Below are 19882 nucleotides of genomic sequence, written 5' to 3'. Positions count from 1 at the left end.
TGCGACTGATTTCCGCTTAGGCTGACTTTAACTTTCATCCTTGCAACATTGATAAAAGAAGGACAAGTACTGAAGTTGATGTAATCGATTATACCCTTGAAGGCAGTGCCCCAGCTTGGCCAGACTGAAAAACTAGTAAATAAAAAGAAGCTGATCAGCGACACCCCACCAAGTTTTTATCACTAAATCTCAATGTTGACCTTTTGGGGTCACTCTTACCCCACCCCCATTTTACACTTCAGCCCTCTGTCCTTCCTCTTTTTACCAAAAAATAAAAACCAAACAAATTTCTTCTTTTGAAGAACTTTTCTCTCCTTCCCACTTCAGAACTACTTTTTCTGATAATGTCTTAGCTTCATTCCTTAACCAATATGTGGCTTGACCCCCCCCCCCCCGGTCAACACTGCTTCAGCTGACCTGTGGTCAAAGGTATGCCAGTCTCAGTTGTTTACCTAAGATGGCAGAATGTAATTTCAGGGAGACTTGGCTGTTATTTCTAGCAAATCAAACACTCATCTAGAAGCTCCCTCAGTATCCTCACAGTTATCCCTATCACCGTGAGGATCCAAACGAAAAACTTTTGCTCCTAACAGATATACCACCAGTGTAAGGGAGAAGGGCCATAGAACCCAATCTACCTTGGTGACACAAGTTCAGGAGTTCAAAACCCACAAGAGAGCTAACACAACACATGACAATAAGAAACTGGAATTAAGGATGCCTTTGATTGGAGGTGAACCTGGGATTAAATAACAACAACCACATTGGTGATCCTGCCAATAGTATTTGAGGGAGATTTGACTTGCTATTTCTAGCAACCACACAACAAGCTGAAGAGTGAGCAATTTGCATGCTGCCCTCAATGAGGGCAAGACAGTGCTCTGTCAGTCATAGCAGCAAGCGATGCCTAACATCTGTTAGGGTTTCTCTTGTTGTCCACACCTCACGACTAACCAAAAGGTTTTGTTTTAATGCAAGCACTGAGAGTAGCAATTTTGAATTCTCTCCCAGACCGACCAATTCCAAATCAAATGGAAAGCCTGTCTGCTGTGGCCAAAGCTGTTGTTAACATCCCAGATTCCTGACACTCACCTCACCCTTCATTTTAATTAGACAATGCTCAATCACTATGGAAACACAAAACCAATTCGATGATGGGACTCAACTACTTTTGTGCTCGTTTTTTTTTTATTATTTTTCTAAATGGACCATTACACGGCTAATTAGGCTTCAGTTAATTTTGAAAATAATTCAGAATTTGGAAATAACTTTATTGGTGTTTGGAAGAGAGCAAAAGATTTTTAAACAATGGAAAGTTTCAATTTAAATATGGAGATTTTAAAATGAAAAGTTCTGTACGACAGGCTCAGGGTCAAGCAGTTTGGCAGGAATAGGGTCAAGCCAAGATGAATACAACTGGGAGCAGGTGGCTTTAGGGGCTAAGGGTGTTGCACTCTTGACCATAAGGTTGTGGTTTGGATTCCTGGACTGGACCAGGAGTTGTGCTCTTGAGCAAGATACTCCATTTCATGTTGCTGCAGTCCACTCTGCTGGCAAAAATAAGGGACCTAGTGACCAGGGAGGAATCCTGACCAGGGAGGAACAAATACATCAGAGAAACCAGGAGACCAGTTCTAGGCCCCTTACGGAGTAATGGGGACTAACCCAAAGGGGAAAATGGCAGTCAGAATTAAGGGACCAGTATTAGGGGATCATACTAGGATTGTATCAAAATTAGAGGCAGCCTTAAGCCGGTTTGGTATTAAAAAGGGGTTAAAGTTAAAAAAAAAAGAAGAGGAGATTGAGTTAGAAGCAATGAAAAGTAAAATATTAATTACTAACCCACGAGCATCGGGTTTCCAGTGGGGACAGAAAAGCCCTGAGAATGCTGGAACAAAGTAGCAGCCATGGGTGCCATCAACTTGGTTTGCCAGGTGTTCTATAAAAGAGGAGGATAAGGATCAGTGCTTCATAAACAAAGGTAGATCCATTAGACAAAGCTGTGTTTTGATATAATCAATGCAAGGAGTATTGTAAATTAATTAGAAATAATTACGTGGGGAGAAAGACATTAAAAAAAATTAATAAGTCAATGATTAAGGTTATCTTTATGATTTTGGGAAGTAGACGAGACAACTCTGGACATGTTTCAATCTTATTTGAACCTCATCAGCAAAGCACAGGCTTTACTACATTTACAGAAATAGGGATGAGAGAGATTCAATAATTATGCTTTTCCGGTTGTAACTGTTCCAAACTTTATGAAATCCAAGACAGTAATGTGACGTTTTACTTTTTTCAAAGGAAGTGATTTGAGGGAGAATTAGTTGTCATTTTTAGAAGATTGAGCAGCCATACAGAGTCTCCCTTTTTCTCTATGAATGGGTTTTAAATCCCAACATTTGACCAATTTCTAAAAGAGAAAACAGAAAAGTGAAAAGAAGTGGCAACTCACCAATTTCTGCTGATTCTTTGATAATTCCCAGATTATCTCTCAGCCACTGGACGCAGGCCCCAGCAATAGCTATGGCACCCTAAAATCAAAAGAAAAAGAAGAACTGATGAGAAAGTGGATCTAATTATAACCAAAGACTGAGTCTTTGGATTGTTCAGTGCCACAACTGATAATTGCCTGAAAGACTTTATTAAATTGGAACAAGGAGAGGATTTTTCAACAGCAGAATACGAGGGAGAGACACAGGAAATTGGAAGTGTCAACCATTTCAGCTGGTCATGGGTTTGGGACTTTGTGGCCAAGCTGGAGTCCCATCTTTTTTACTCCATTTTATCGACCCCCTTTTAACTTATTGGAGTCATGTCCCGTCTAAAAAGTTACTCTAGAGTTTTCTTCCTCTCCTTGTTTCAGATACTGAACAGTGGCCATGCTGGAGTACAACCTTCAAGCATTTTGATTGATCATATTGATCCCCATTGCTTAATTTATTGATTTTTGTTTATCAAATGACTAAGTTAATTTTTTGAAGTACAGAGTCACAACTTGATGCCCTATTTTATAACTGGTATGTTCTGAAACAAAGAACAATAAAATTAGCCATTTAATTAATTGGATGCCAGCTGTGATATTAAGAGAGGACCAACCAAATACCGAGACAAAATTTTATGAACTTTGGCTAAAATTAAATCATTGATTCCCCTGTCTTTTACCGCTTTTGTAGGTGACTGAGCTTCACATGATTTTACCAAAATGTGGGAGAAAACATTATCAGATCAGGATTAACAGACGTTTCTCAAAGAAAGACTTTTGTATGAAATCAATGTTGACTAAATTCATTTGATTAAAAAAAAAAAAAGAAGCTAAAAATTTTTTTATTATAATTTTAACAACAAAGATATATTTTTTCAAATAAATCTCAAACTGAATATTATAATTCTTTCAAAGAAAAAAATTTCAAGTTTAAATAAAAAATAATTTTTCAACTTAAGAATAAAAATTAATCTGAAAGAGTTTTATTTTCTTTATTTCTGTCGTTAGCTAAATTTTATATTATAATGGAACGATATTTCTATAGTGTATATTTGCAGTTTTCTGAAAGAAACATACACTTCATTTTTATGGCTCTGAAGAAGCTATAAGATGTTGCACAAGCACCCAACTCTGACAACAAACAACTGTAAGCTAATGAAGTTGATTGCATAATTCCTGTTACGTTGTCATTCAACAAATAATAAATGAGCAGTTTTTTAAGAAATAGATAAAGAAACTTACTTCAAGTGCATAAGTAACCGGTTTCTTTTTCCCCATTTGATAGGCAACAGTTGTTAATAGTCCATGTTTTGATTCCACAGGCTGGAATGGAAATGAGAGACAAAATGGTTTGAGAGAGAGAGAGAGAGAGGAGAGAGAGAGAGAGAGAGAGAGAGAGAGAGAGAGAGAGAGAGAGAGAGGGGAGAGAGAGAGAAATCCATTGTTTAAAACCATTCTGTGCAAATGAAGGACAATATTATTCCAACTGCATCCCAACAAAAATTCAACAGGATTCCAACACTGGCACAGGTTCATTAAAGATGGTCCATGGGCCTTTGGAATACTCAACCAGTTAGACATTAACTCAATAATTGGTGGCAGTTCAGTTGATCAAACAAACAGACACGAGTATGTTGTTGATGAAAGAGTCTGACATCTGCTAAAATATCCAAGTGGCAGCAGGCGGAAGGCATGGAGAACTGCACCTGATTAATTGGGGTGGATTGTCTGGTGATTTGGAGTTTGGGGCAGGATTTTGGGAGATGGAAAACATACAAGAACCCAACATATAATGTGTGTGTGTGTGTGTGTGTTGGCAGGCCAGGGTGTCAAGGGGGTGGCAGCCCAAAAAAGTTTGGGAACCACTGCTTTAGACTATAAAAAGGTAAAAAAAAAATCTCGCCATCTGATGAATAGAAATTGAGAAGTATCAGAATGGAATAGGAATTGGGGTCAAGTGAGGTCAATGTGATTGAGCTAAACCCTTCAAAGCAATGCCCCAGCTTGGTCGCAGTCCAATGACTGGAACCATTAAATTTAAAAAGTGAATAACACAGTAATTAAAGAAATAATGGCACCTGTGAACCTGTATTGTAGAGCAGAAAGCAACCAGTTCCATATCTGAAAGGAAACAAAACGAAAATCTTAACAACAATGTGAACATCAACATCATTTGGTAGAATAAGGTTAAGAATGGAAATTGGTGAAGAACTTTGAGCAAAACTGGAATATTCTTCCTCATTTAATGTCTGTTTTGCATGCTGGCATGGGTCCAATGGTTGGAGAAGAGGGGGAGCTGGTAAGAGCAGGGGACAGCATCAAACTGTCTGCTTTGGCAGGGTTCCTACAGCTGGGGGCCCTTGCTGATACCAATCCCTTTACAGAGTGGACTGGATCCCTTTTTAGATGACACTGGTACCAGTGAATCCACCAAATAACTCCAAAGACGAAACTGAGGGCCGAAGGAAGAGGTGTCTTACTGTGCGGGAGGTACAGAGTTACCCCAGTTGGAAGAGAGAGAAGATGGGAGTAAAAAGGGGTCAAGTCATTGTATATGAAAACAGAAAGAAAAGGATACACTAAGGACTTCTGCAATTCGTTATATGACAGGTGTAAAACCTCAAACGATAATTAAAGGTGTTATAGTACATAACTCGTTAGCATACAGATTATTCTGTCAAATATAATATTTATTCACATTGTTTCATGGCTTCAAGATTTTGATGATGTGATTGTTTATTCAAAGAACGACACAGATGTGCGAGAGGCTGAGTCTGGCTGGTTTGAATCTAAAACGGAGAATATTTGGGCCAGATTGAGTACTAAAAGCTCGGGTCTCCACCACCAGGTGGCAGTTGTGCAGTAGAAATGCTGACATCTCATGCAATAAATCTAAAGTTTATTGTCAAAAACAGTTCCCCCCCCTCCACAAGATGCTTTGGTGTCAACAGACTCAGATGAAATCCTTTGTGGGACTACTAAAGTATTTTAACTTAAAAGTCAGCCATATTTGCTACGAGATCTCTTCCCAGGTCTTTGCAGACCAATGAGACTCAATGAGGAAATCTGTCTCGATGCTTCAGTCCAGGCAGCAGTTAATAGGACCACAGAGAGGTGCAGCACATGAAATATGCTGACACAGAATCTTTATACGGTGACTCAACTGGCTAGAAATAGCAGCCAAATTTCACGTCACACATTGGGGTAGTTATTCATCAGCCATCTGAAAATATAACAGGATGGTCATAACTGGAAAGTCTGATCATAAGCCAGCTTGACCAAGCTTTACCTGGGGTTAAACAATGAAACCAGCCAACAAGGGAGCCTGTACATGATTGTTCAACCTGCTAGAAATAGCAGTGAAATATCTTTCCAAATAATATAATTGTCTTAAGAAATGAAGAATTCTTTGGTAATGTTGTCCTAGATAGACTATGCCAGGTCACAACCTGAACATCTTTGGTTATAAGTCTGTAGAACCTGGGTTGACCAGAGATAGCTTATATGCAGCCACTCGATCAACTAGAAATAGCAGTCAACCTCAAGTCACATGAAATTGTCTGAAGAAATGAGAGGAGATATTGTATAATGGCTCCCCATTCCTGCCCTCCAAAATAAACAAACAAGATGGTCATGGTGGGAACATCTTTTCTTTCATACTGAAAAGATCGGCCTGGGGTTAAACTGCAACAACAACAACAACAACAACAAGCGTTTCAGAGAAAAAACAAATTCAGGCCAAAATCGAAAGTGCAAACATACGTGTTTTTGGCATCTCCCTGTTTGAAGCACATCTGACCGACAAGGGCCGCCTGTTGGTCTCCCAGAATCTGTGGAAGGCAAACAAACATTTCAAGACAATGAGTTTATTGTAGACAGTGCTTGGCAGCACAATAGCTTGTTGGAGAAGGCTAAAAAAAGGGGACAGAGAGCAGACATAGAAGTCAAGGAGAGAAAGAAAACGGTAATGGAAGCAGGAAATACAGGGAGAGGAGGGAGAATAGGACACAGGAGTAGAGAAGGGTGAAGATCAGAAGAGGAAAGGGTGGGTAGGCATGTCAGGAGTGGTGTTGGAGAATTTCAGGAAGCCTGCAATTTTTGAAGGATGTAGTTCCTGTCAACTAACAGTTGATGCAGATCAGTAGTTCCATGCTTTGAGAAATGGTTTTGAGATTTTAGAAGCATATCTAAGAAGAGACATTGAATTTCAAAGAAGGTGGCCAAAGTCATAGAAAGAGAGGAGGAGGAGGTCAGCTGAGATTCTACTGAATAAAGGTGTCAGATGGTGAAAGTTTAGTGTGTCAATGCCAAGAGAAGCAATCACCGAAGAGAATGGTAAGTGACTGGCAGAAGGTATTCATTTGGTTGCGTGTCTCTGCCCAGCAGATCAATATTCTGGATAAGATGGTGGGGTTTCAGATGAGAAATACAAATTGTGAGGGTGCACGTACCATAGCTGTCCATCAACAGCTTTAAATATTTGGAACAAGGATGGACAGAAATAGGGATTAGCAAGATTTTTTTTATTTGTATTTTTTTAAGACTGGATTAATGGTGACCGCATGAAGTGAGCTTATTTGTTAAGGCCTCCGTCCAAACAAACAGACGGAAGCAGTGAGTGATTGAAGGGATCTCGATAATGTGTCTGGAAGAGAGGAATAATGCAGAGCTATATGGTAAGAGCTGAACTCAGGACCTTGAAGTCTGTTGGACACACAGACACACACACTTTAAAGTAAAGGCAGATATGTTCAAAGCAACAGCAGTAACGTTCTTACCCCAGATATTGGTATGTCTTTTAATGGACCATCATTGATGTAACCAAATATTTCAGAGGAAGAATGGATCTCTGGCAGAATAGACATTGGAATGTCAAAGAAACTGAAAATAGAGAATGGAACTTGTGACATTTGGAAAGAGCTTCAGGGTGAACACAGGGTTATAAAACTGCTACAACAACAACAACAACAAGCCTGTGCAACAGAGAGAGAGAGAGACTCCCTACATGGTCAAGCTATGTGAGGGCTTTCTCTCTCTCTCTCAACCAGTCAGAAACACAACAAAATCTCCCTCAAATCCCTGTTTTTGAAATAAAAAAAAGACACAGGTTAATGTGATCTTGGGTGCATTTGTCTGGCTGGATGGTCACAGTTGAAACCTCTCTGAGCAGAGGTTTACTTAATCAAGGCTGACCTGGGGTTAAGCAACACCACAAACCATCATCATCAACAACAACAACAAAGGGATTAACAACTAAAGCTGTTACAGTAGCTGAAACCAAAACTCATTTGGAATTTGAATTCCCTTCTGTTTCCAACAAAAGCAAAGGGTCAGTGTGAGGGGTGGGGTGGAGGCTTCAAGAAACCCAGGTACTCGAATGGTACTTTCATTTATCAACCCAGAAATGATGAAAAGCAAAGATGACCTCAGCAGAATTCGAGCTCAGCAAATCACGACCTGGAAGAGATGCTGCTAAGCTTTTTGTCTGATGCTTTAGCAATTCTGCCAAATCCTTTCAACACAAGGCCTGAAACTTTAGGGGAGTGGGGGGGGGATAACTGGTTATATACACCCACCCCTCCCCACCAACCCTGGAAGATTTAAAGGCCAACTTGCTCTCAATCGATTTTGAACTCAGAGTAAGTAAATACTACACGGCTGACGTTCAAGTGTTGACTGAGATGGAGGTCGATGACATTAACCCCAGTCCTCAACTGGCATTTTATCTTAACACGACCCTAAACAGATGAAAAGCAAAGTTGACCTTGGTGGAGTTTGAACTCAGAACAGATGGAATGCCACTAAGCATTCTACCAGCTTAACCACAACAACAACGGTTAGAACGGTGTTGGTGGCGGAAGTAATGAGGATTTGCCTCAGACTCCTTGGATTCCATTTAGCAACGAAACCAAACACATATCAAGTCACAAATGCACAGAACTGATCCAACCAATCCAGAAATGGCCCTACCTGCAGAGTTTTTCGTCCCAGCGAAGGGCATGAATATTCATCAACATTGTTCGGCTGGCATTGGTGACGTCCGTCAAGTGCTTCCCGCCTTTCACTCCTCCGGTCAGGTTCTGTGGGGGGTGAATAACAAACACACTATACTCAGTCGAGTCGAGACTCCACTCCACTCCACTCTCACTCTCCCTTTTGCCCACGGAATTAAAGACAGAAGGAAGAAGAAGAAAGAAGGAGAAAAACAAAGAAGAAAGGCAAAGGAAGAGAAGAAAAAGTAGTAAAAGAAATACAGAACAAGACAACAACAACAACAACAACACTAATTCACCAACTCAAACAAAGAAGAAAACAAAGAAGAAAACAAAGAAGAATGGAATAAACAAAATTTAGAAATTCAAGCTTTGGGTTTAATCCAAAGCTAAGATGAAACATCTAATGAAGATGAGGGCAATGAGGTTGTTTTTACAATACATATGTCTGTATATACAATATATATATATATGTGTGTGTGTATAGATTGTGAGTTCGATTCCTGGTGGAGCGCCTGTGTCCTTGAGCAAGACACTTTATTTCCACGTTGCTCCATTCTACTCAGTTGGCCAGAATGTGTAGAACCCGTGACTGAAAGGATCAGCTGAGTAACGATCTGTGTTATGCTGAATCACCCTCGGAACTATGTTAAGGGACACGTGTCTGAGGAGTACTCAGCCACTTTTATGTTAATTCCATGAGCAAGCTGTTCCATTGATCCGACCAACTGGAACTTACATCACAACCGATGGAGTGCTATAGCCATTGACATTATATATATATATATATGTATATATATAAAATTATGTGTATGTATATATATATATATATATAAACAAATGACTGTTGACTTTGTAAAGTGTTGAACTGAAATCGTCCAGAGAAAGCAAGAATGCAGACAAGGATTGTTTCAGTATTGAACCCCAGACTCAAGTACACAGTCGTTTGTTTGTTTCCAGGTCAGTTTCCACTGAGCAGATCAAAGATAGTGACCATCCTGTTGAGAATCCGTCTTTAGCAGATTCAACATTGGGCAGAGGATTCAGAGACAGATCTCGTCTGCGATGGTTGTTCCCTTACAATAGACCATTATTACCACAGAAACGGACAAGGGTGTCTCTCCAAGGTCATTTCACCCACTAGAAATAACAGCCAAATAACAGTCTTCCTCGCATTACACCCATCTTAAAAAGACAATGACATGTAGGATAGTCTAATCAGGAGTGGACTATTCTTAGATGGGATGGCCATGCTTGGAATGTCTGATCAAAGGTCTGCTCAGTCAGAGCCGACTTTGCACTGAACAACAACATTCACACACATGTGTACAAACACATGTATATATATACATGTGAGCTTGCATACATGCACACATGTACGCATACAGTCTCCCATCTACTGATCCTTTGAAAGAACTCTTCTCGAGTGTCACTCTCCCTCCACTCAAGTGCAGTTGACTTTTGTAATTATTTCTGCTTCCCTAAATGAACTTTTTTCCTTTAAACGAGAATCAATTAAACAAATGCAAAAGAAATAAGAATAAAAAAGAGAAAACCAATAAAAGTGCAGTTCCTCACCCAAAGCAACCAGGAGTCGACTGTGCCAAAGAGGCAGCGTTTTTCTTTGAGAGCAGCTTTCACTTCTGGAACGTTGTCGAGCAACCACCGGATTTTGAGGGCACTGAAGTATGTTGTGACAGGCAAACCACACTGGGGCTGGAACAAATAGGGATTCAGTGAGAAAAGAGGGAGCTACTTTAGAAGCAAGGTACCACAGAATACTGGGGTTAGAATGGAAGGCTATGGGCAGGGACTATGGGATTACAGGGGGACTAGATGAGGGATGTATGAGACTAATCCAAAAAAGGGACACTGATAATTCTAACTGGGAAAGTAATATTTTAGGTGATAGCCTGTGTGTGTGTAAATGCCCTTTTAATTTGGATAAGTGGTGGTGATACCCCTTAAGCCACCCAACCATCAAACAGATGGCAATGTTGTTGTTGTTCAGCCCAGGGTCAGCTCTGATCAAGCAGATCAGAGCCTGCTTAATGAAAGCTGAACTGGAAGTGTGTGTGTGTAAGGGTGGGGTAGAGGGGATGCTAAACAAGAACAGCCTTGACACATCACCAACATCTTTTTTAAAATTATTTTTCTCATTCAACCAAGATTCCGTAACTGGTTCCAGGCTCTGAACTGCTGCTGGGACCCCTGGTTCAAGGCTTTGCCTCACTCTCTCATCATACTCACTCTGTTATCAGCCTTGGAAGAAAGACAAAGTGGACTTGAGTGCAACGGGGTGTATAACTACCACAAGGTATTTCATTAGTCATTCTTCTGATTCTGCTCTCCGCCCCACAGTATTTTACTTTTGCTCCCTGCAGAACATGGACCAGGGACAACTTCCCTCCACTCTTCCCCATTTTGTCCTTTAAGCCCCCCCACCTCCCCATTCATGTTGGTTCTGAATCAACATTGATGCTCCTGTAACTTTGCCTTTTTTTTTTTTACCTAGATAAGGGTGTTGGCCCTATACAAACCCATTTTTACCCTTGGGAAGGGATCATCCATATTAGTCTGGCCTCCATTGTTTGACCTGTCCAGTTTGGGAGGCCCTACCAGGGGCCTTGTGTTCTGCTAGAAAAGCTCTCAGGGTCATTGAAGTTCAGAAGCCATCACACAGCAATAAGGACTGGACTTTGTGGTGGACTTAGGCACTTGATGGGCTTCAGCACTCCTCCTTCTACTGATTTTGCCCACGAATCTTTGACTGAATCCAGACTATGGCAGAAGAGCATGTGAGCAGTTTGGTGGATTGAACGTGGAAGCACACGATTAGGAAGCCAAGTTGTTAACCCCACAGCCACACGAACGGACGATAACCCCTTCCATATCAGAACCGAGCTGACTCACCCTTAAGACATCTTTGTCGTTGTCTGGGATGTTTGCCAATAATTTGTTGACCGTAGCAGACGTCCTCATGTCCAGCCAGACTGGAAAGAAAAGAAAAACAAGAATGAGGTTTCACAGTTTGGCACAGAACCACACAATTAGAGGGGGACACAAGGGCCAAGTGAATTGAGAAGCAATATATTACTGGTATCAGGGTGGATTAAGGGTGATGAACTGGCAGAGTCACAAGAGTATTGGATGGAATGTCTTGCGGCTTTTGTTTCAGTTCTCTGAGCTCTAAGCAGAAATCCAAGTCAACAACTTTGTCTTTCAGCCTTCAGTAGTGAGAGTCATGGCAGGAGTGGGGGTCAATCAATAAACAGTTAAGGGTAGTAAAAATGGTGGAACCGACTCGAGAGATTTGTTCCAGCTCTTTGCTCTCTGAATCCAGATTCTGTCCCCCTCGCAAGCCCTGTTTCTAAGGAGAAGTCCTTAAGGATCCAAGCTAATTATGGCAGGGCTTCAGTATTCCAATGTCAGTCAGAGTTAAGGGACAACGGGAGGCACATGCCAGTCACACAAATAAAAAAAACAAGGGAACTCTGCAACAAAACAGGATGTTAGAGGGGTGGGGTAGGGAAAGGGGAAACATTTCCATGGCATTGTGTCATGTTCTGGGTTCAAATCCCACTGAAAACAGTTTTACTTTTTATCTTTCTGGGGATGAAAAATTAATCCCAGAACCACTCAGGTACTAGGCTTCATTGAATCAACTCCATGGCCTTATGTCTAGGTTAGACCCCTAATATATTTACTCACTGGTATTTGTTTTTATTGACCCAGGAGGAATGAAATGCACAGTGGATTTGAAAGCATTAGAACTCTGAACATAAGTACCACAATACATTCACTCTGATATTGCAAAAATAATTTCTTCTAAATTTCAACACAAAACCTACAATTTTAAAAGGAAGGGGTTTGTTGATTCTCCTGACCCCTAATCACAGAATTATTTTACGAAAGCAAAGAAGATACAGAAAATCAAGTTGGCCTCAGCAGGATTTGAACTCAGAGTGTAACGAGCCAGAAGAAATGCCACTTAGCATTTTCCTGATGCTCCAACAATTCTGCCTTCCATCACTCTTTTGGAAAAGAGGAACACTTGACTATCAGCCCCAGTATTTAACTGGTATTGTATCTTATTGACCCTTGGAAGGATGAAAGACATTATTGACCTCAATGGGAGTTCAACTCAGAACATTAAGGGCTGAAATGAAATACTGCAAAGCATTCGTTCCAAACTGATTAATCAGTCAATCCACCAACCTTAATTAGAAATTAATATTGATTAACAACAAATGATAAACGATTTTTTCTTCTCTTTTTTGTTATTTATTTTGAGATGGTTTCCTGGGCTTCTGATGTGGGTGGTAAGGAGGGAATAAGAAATGATAACTCAGGGATTGCTGTCAGGTCAGAGGAAAGAACCCTCCCCCCTAAAAAAGCAACCCTGTTTAAGTGATAAATGCAATTTCATCTTTCCTAATCCTTGTTTTAGGAAAACAAGGTCCATTTCATAGAAGGGACAGCAATGTACCCCGCCACCTGGTGTAGCATTTCAGTGATTGTTTGAAGTCTTGTTATGGGAGAGGCACATGGACAGCATTACCGATTTCGTGTGAGAGAGAGAGAGAGAGAGATAGCAGAAGTGATCCCCAGTACTTGACTGGTACTTTATCAACTCAAATCATGCTTAAAGGCAAAGGTGACCCTGGTAAGATTTGAATTCAGCTGGGACAAAATCCTACAAAATATGGTTGTCCAAGGCTCTAATTAATCTGTTAATTGTTTGCATTTGATAAATGCAATTACAGAGCTTAAACAGTTTAAACGAAAAGATAATTAATACTGGTGTAATAGCAATCAACAAAAGAGCAAAAATACAAAAAAAAGGGTGTGAGGTGGACGTACCGATGGCATTGAAGAGGGGTTTACCAGTGAGTTTGTCCCAGAGAATGGTTGTTTCTCGTTGGTTAGTGATGCCAATCGCTGAAAGGAAATATAAAGTTTAATGAATCCTTCTTTGTAGCGTATTTCTGTTTAATTACATTATTTTCGTTCCAATTAAGTTTTAAATTAATGAAGAATTTGTGATTGGAACATATCAACATGATGGAAGGTTTTAATTTACAGAACTTTAAAGCAGGAATCTGTGTCTCATACGACTGAGGACAACTTCAGGGGGTGGTGGTGGGGGTGTTGGTATTAAAATCGTTCCAAACGAGCTCTACCGTAATTTAGGACTAAAAAGAAAGAAAAAAAAAATGTAATCCAGCAAAAACAGAAATATAGTTGGTATCAGAAATGTCCAGGTCACTTGGTCTGTCGTTCCAACCGTTCTGAGCAATTACTTAATTAGTTATGATAAGATATTGTGGAAGCCTCTTCATCAGGCTTTCCAAACCAGACATGCCAACCCCTGTTGAGGAGGGGGTGGGGTGGTTGGGTGTCTCTTCATCTTCACATCTTGTGTTGGTTGTAAATGAGCACCACTGTCATACACGCAGGGTTTGCATCCAGGCTTGCATGAAGACCATGTCTGGCCATGGAGAAATAGGTGAAGGTTGGTGACTGCAAAGGCATCCAGCCGGAAGCAATTTGGCTCAATATAATCTGCGACTCATACAAACATGGGAAAATGAGAGTTGTTAATAATAATAACAATCCTTTCTGCTGTAGGCACAAGGCCTGAAATTTGCGGGAAGGGGACAAGTCGATTACACTGACCCCACTGTTTCACTGGTACATAATTTATCGACCCCGAAAGGATGAAAGGCAAAGTCGACCTGGGCGGAGTTTGAACACAGAACATAGCGGCAGACAAAATACAGCTCAGCATTTCGCCCAGCGTGCTAACGATTCTGGCAGCAGCTCACTGCCTTAATAATAATAATAATAATAATAATAATAATAAAAATAATAATAATAATAATAATAATAATAATAATAAAAATAATAATAATAATAAATAAGGAAGTATAAACTTTATTATTTCATTGAAATTATTCTTCAGAATAGAATTAAGCTGATCTGTTAATCTCACCAACAACTTTGATGATTATGGTGATTAGCGTGGTTCAACCTTTTTTAAAACTTAATTAGAAAACTGATTTTTCTCTCTTCAAATGTGAAACGACTTTTGTAATTTCTTAGGGGAGCGGGTGTGGGGAAGAGTGAAAAGCCCCTTTTCTCTACCCAAGGGGTCAATCAACTTGCCAAAACAGCTAAATCTCTCTTGGCTTACATCCTAGCATCTTAATTGAGCCAATATGGAAGCCTCTACGAGGTCAGTTGACCTGCTAGAAATAGAAGCTGAATCTTCCTCAAATCATATACTGCCATATAGATGTTGGTATACCGACAGAAGGAACGGTCGTAGCAGAAATGCTTTTTTTGGTTGTTTAATCCATGTGAATTGACCTGGGTTGGGACAAAACAATAATATGCTTATTTAGCCCCAGGTCGAGCCTGATTGAGCATACCTCATAATCCAAGACCATATCTTTTTTTTTCTATATTTAGGACTGCATTCTTCACTGTGTTCTTGCTTTTTAAAGATAGTAAGATGCGATTCAAGGGGATTTGGTTGGTGTTTCTAGCAGGTTGAGTGACTACCTAGAGTCTGCCTTGCTAGCTCAACCCCCCTCCCTCCCTTATATCATGTAGGTGTGGATTTGCTTATTAAAGAAAACCAAAGATCTGTTATAAAGCCTATATCCACACAGCACACCCACACACACTGCCTGCCTGCCTGACGGGTGTCGATGCCCCTGTTAAATGTACTTTAATCCATCCAACAGATGCAGGGCTGCCAGATCAGGTTCCGAAAAAAAAGTAGCCCAGATTTCTTTTGAAAAGTAGAAGATTTTGTTAGAAAGGAGTCGAAAGGGAAAATTGGTTTTAATAAATAAATAATCCTTTCACACACAAATAATAATAAAGAGTTTGGAGACTTGGACATCTGTAAAATTTATTCTACAGTTATAGACAGCATGTTATGCTGTATCATCATCATCATCATCATCGTTTAACGTCCATTTTCCATGCTGGCATGGGTTGGACGGTTTGATGGGGTCTGGGAAGCCAGAAGGCTGCTCCAGGCTCCAGTCTTGATCTGGCAGTGTTTCTACAGCTGGTTGCCCTTCCTAATGCCAACCACTGTGAGAGTGTAGCGGGTGATTTTTTACATGCCACTGGCACAGGGGCCACAGGAGTTGGCATTAACCATGATTGGATGGTGCCTTTTATGTGCCACCGGCATGGGGGTCACAACTACAATTTCCATTTGATTTGATTTTGATATTGCTGATGTTGATGTACTTGACTCAATAAGTCTCCTCAGGCACGGTAAGTCACCCTACGATCCAAGGTACTTTTGTTAAGTGGGCTGGTTATGCAACACTGGTGTAGGTTACAGCTGTGATCTCACTTTCCTTGCCGGGTCTTCTCAGTCATAGCAAACCTCCAGAGGTTTCGGTCTTTTGTCATTGCCTCTGTGAGGCCCAACGTTTGAAGGTCAAGCTTCACCAACACATCCCATGTCTTCCTGGGTCTCCACTGTTTGGGAGTGGCACTTCTTCACACAGCTCTCCTCATCCATCCACAGTACATGACCCTAGCAATGCAAACGTCTCTCTTGCACGCCACATCTGATGCTTCTTATGTCTAACACTTCTCTCACAGTGCTTACACTCTGTCGTGTGTGCACACAGACATTTTCTTGATGTACAGGTCTCCATACTCACCATCATCATTATTATTATTATTATTAAACTCTCCAGACAATTTTTACTGTCCAGCAAAGAGAACCTGGAATTAGCCATTGGATGAATTCACAGAGTGACTAACAACTAAATGTAGTCACAAATGTTATATACTGATTGTTGTGGTTAGCCATTAACTGGAACTTAACACAGAGCCAAAACAGTATCAGCCCAGATAATAAAACCCCTCCTAAATCATTGATATATATATATATACACACACATGTATATATATATATATACACACATGTATATATATATATATATATACACACACATGTATATATATATATATACACACACATGTATATATATATATATACACACACACACATATATACCTCGTCAGTGGATCATACATCTGAAAAAGAAGCACAGTCTAAATGCCAGAGCAGGGATGTACTTAGAGGAGGTTACTCATCTGGTCAGTTATAGAGTGACCAATGGTTTCGCATCCATAAAGTGCTTAGCCTTGTAGACGACTCATCTACAAGACTAAGGGGGGGGGGGAAGGGGTCATCGCCTTCCCCACTTAAGGCTCAGGCAGATTATCTTTGTTTACAAAATTAACTGACCATAATGGTTTTCTATCTTCTGTTTGAAGAGAGGTTCTATGTCCATGGTCACTGGAATCTAACGAGTTGTTTACAAGGCCAAGTGCTTTATGGATGTGAAACCATTGGTCACTCTATGACTGGCCAGATAAGTAACCTCCTGTAATATATTCATACGAGTGAGTGGACAAACGAAAGAAGGGCACTCGACCAATTGATTGGGAGTTACATGTCTGGATCAAAACATTAGTATCGGTAAAATTAGTCAAATTAGTGTCTGGTTTTTTTTATGTCAGAGTTTCTGATTTTATTCAAGAATTCTTTCTGATTAATTCCTCAGCCCTGTTTAAGACAATAAGGATAATTTGAAGGAGATTAAGGGAGCCTCCACATCAGTGCTTCTCAAGATGGACAGTACTGCCTCTAGGGGCCAGAGTATAGTTTGAAAAAAAGAGAGTGAGAAATTGTCCTGATTTTCAAAACTATTTTTAGTTTTTTATTGTGTGTGCAAATAATCAGACGAAGTTACAAGTTGAAAGGATGTTTTTTGGCATTCTGCATCAGATGTGAATGAACTGGATTATGATGGACAAGTAATCTTTTAATGGTGATCAACCAGTTGGCAGCAATTTCTCTTGGAGCATTGAAATAGGGGTTAGAAAAAGAAAAGAGAGCAATGCACATAAGCTCTCTCTTGTTCAGTCTTCTTTCATCATCATCATCATATATATATATATATATATATATATATTAGTTGCTAGCCAAGTTAAATGTGCTGGCTTCTTCTGTATAGAGATTTGCACTAAACCAGCCAAGCATGACCCTCAATGAAATCCCCAACACATTTTTAAAATAGAAAGCACAGGTTTTAAGCCTTAAGCATCTTGGAGTGGTTGCCAATGCCGGTCTGCATCTGATTAAAAGGTAGCTCTCAGTATTTTCTTGTTGTTAAGAGTGTTCCAAACTCTCTTCTTCATCCTGGAGCCATTCATTAATGAATTTAGTTAATGAGAAGAAGAATCAGGAGACCAATGTGCAGGGGAGCCAGGTATTCAAGGCCCTTGTCTGTAGCAGAACCCTGGTGAGGTAACTGGGGAGTCTGTTCAGACGCAGAGGGACGCCCATGGTCTGCCTCCGTTTGTCTTCATCTTTTCCTTCAGCAATGACAGCCGGGGTCACCACCCTGACATGGGGTAGTTTCAGTACAGCTGGGCTCCCTCACCCTTTTAAACAGGGACCAGTTTAGCTGCAGGCAACCTGGTCAGTGCAGTTCCATACCAAATATCTCAGGTGTTTGGAGATCTGTTTTATATGCGAAATGCAATTAGAAAACCACTCCTGCCAACAAAGAAAACTCTGTAGTGACACGACCTGCTAGAAGTAGCAGTGAAATCTCCCTGAAACCACACTCTGTAAGCTTTAAGAAATAAAGAATATATTGAATAATGGAGTTCCAGATACACTATGTCTGCCAAAAAAAAAAAAGAAAAAAAAAGGTAAACATAAAACAGGATAGTCATGGTTGGAAGGCCTTTAATTGTAACTCTGCTAGATCAGGATTGCTGCTATTGTTTTAGACTCCCTCAACAGAAGTGGTCAAGATAATAATGACTTTGATTGCAAAATCCTTAATAATTAATTATATTTCAAATGAGAGACGGAACAACATTAAAGGCAAAAGTGAAATCCTCCACACCCTCACACAGGCACACCTCTATCAATTAAGGCCCTCAAACGAAGAAATTAATTGCATGTGCTTACCTTTTAAATCCGCAACATTTATATTCAAGGCTTTCAGGTTTTCAACAGCTTTGGACAAACAAGTAATTACAGACTGCAGGATTTCATTGGGATTCTGCTCCACCCAGCTGCAAGAAGAGGGAGAGCAACGAGTTAGCGAGGGGGAGGAAACGCTACGTTCAGGTATGTGCACGCATGCGTGTGTGTGTGTGTGTGTGTGCACACGGAAGGAAAAAAGAGAGTAATGTAAAAGTTGTGAAATAGGATTAAAAAGTATATTTTATAAGGGGACAAATATTGTCTGATACGGAACTCAATACATTGGGTTGAGTGCCCAGATTTAAGTTTATTGTATCAAAAGTTGACTGTCCACTCCTGAGTTTTGCCCCAGGATGGGGATTTTATGACAGCTGTGAATAACACAACCTGAGCTGAAACTCATGTCGACTTTTGATATAATACAGGATAACAGAGGGATGGGGGGGGCGGTTCTGGTGGTCAGTAAGAAAACTTGGTGTTGAGGAATGGTTTGTAAGAGTTATGTACAGAGATGCCATCAATTCACAGCTTCGTTCTGAGTTCCCTCTTCTGAATCACAGTTCTCTGGGACAAAGCAGAAGAGTTGAAGACTGGTTGTCTGTGGGAGCTGTGTGTTCTTGACTTGGTTCTCACAGGTGAATCGGTCAAAGAATTTCCTTGAGTGGAAGCAAAACCTAAAACTGAAGGGGTTTCAAAGTAAAAAAAGGAAATCTGGGCAAAGACAAAGGTTTAGTTTGCAAGGTGGAGGACAGGCCCCTGGGTATGAGCTATTGTAGATATACAGAAAAGGAGCAGGGAGAAATTCTATTTGGTGTACACCCAATGTCAGCACAAAAGATTGAGTTTGCTGGTCACAAATGCACAAAGGCAGGTTTAGCAGTAAAAGAATCCATGAATTGCTTTCAAATGGTTACAAGGATCCCCTCAGAGTCGAAAGCTTTTAATACCTTGGTAACCAAATAAGTAGAGGAGGCAGGCATTCCGAAAGCATAGCAGGGAATTCAGGGAGTCGTTAGCAGCACCAGTGATGCACAGCTCCCAACATAACGACAATCGACAGGGCCATTTCAGCCTCACCGTTTCATATGGGGCCAGAGACACCCCACCCTCTGCTGGACGAAACATTATTGTAGGTGGACAGTGGAAAAGATTTGTGGCAACAGAAGTCGAAAGAAGAGAGGAGGAGTTAGGGTTAGATCCCAAGACTGAAGAGGTCTTACAATACATCCTAATGTTGGATGTAGGGCAGCTCACATGAGACACTTCAGGGCCTGATAACAGATTAGAGACAGAGGCATTCAAGATGATAACAAGCAGTGTGTGTGTGTGAGTGTGTGCTCATATATAGACACCAGT

The 19882-nt window shown here is 40.5% G+C and overlaps 1 protein-coding gene across 1 annotated transcript in view; it reads right to left on the bottom strand.

Moving 5' to 3' along the window:
- Positions 1 to 19882, bottom strand: part of LOC115221497 (glycerol kinase) — a 33984-nt gene that overhangs the window by 1022 nt on the left and 13080 nt on the right. The window contains exons 3-14 of the mRNA XM_036510605.1: positions 18509 to 18615; positions 13342 to 13419; positions 11392 to 11471; positions 10057 to 10194; positions 8456 to 8565; positions 7264 to 7366; positions 6248 to 6315; positions 4564 to 4606; positions 3728 to 3808; positions 2456 to 2534; positions 1843 to 1939; positions 17 to 132 (exon numbers count right to left, since the gene is read on the bottom strand). Of these exons, the coding sequence (XP_036366498.1) occupies positions 17 to 132; positions 1843 to 1939; positions 2456 to 2534; positions 3728 to 3808; positions 4564 to 4606; positions 6248 to 6315; positions 7264 to 7366; positions 8456 to 8565; positions 10057 to 10194; positions 11392 to 11471; positions 13342 to 13419; positions 18509 to 18615 (1100 nt within the window). The remainder of the gene's footprint in view (positions 1 to 16; positions 133 to 1842; positions 1940 to 2455; positions 2535 to 3727; positions 3809 to 4563; positions 4607 to 6247; positions 6316 to 7263; positions 7367 to 8455; positions 8566 to 10056; positions 10195 to 11391; positions 11472 to 13341; positions 13420 to 18508; positions 18616 to 19882) is intronic.

This window comes from Octopus sinensis, linkage group LG18 (genome assembly GCF_006345805.1).
Source record: "Octopus sinensis linkage group LG18, ASM634580v1, whole genome shotgun sequence".
In the NCBI taxonomy this organism is placed as follows: domain Eukaryota; kingdom Metazoa; phylum Mollusca; class Cephalopoda; order Octopoda; family Octopodidae; genus Octopus; species Octopus sinensis.
This window is presented reverse-complemented; position numbering and strand designations above follow the sequence as displayed.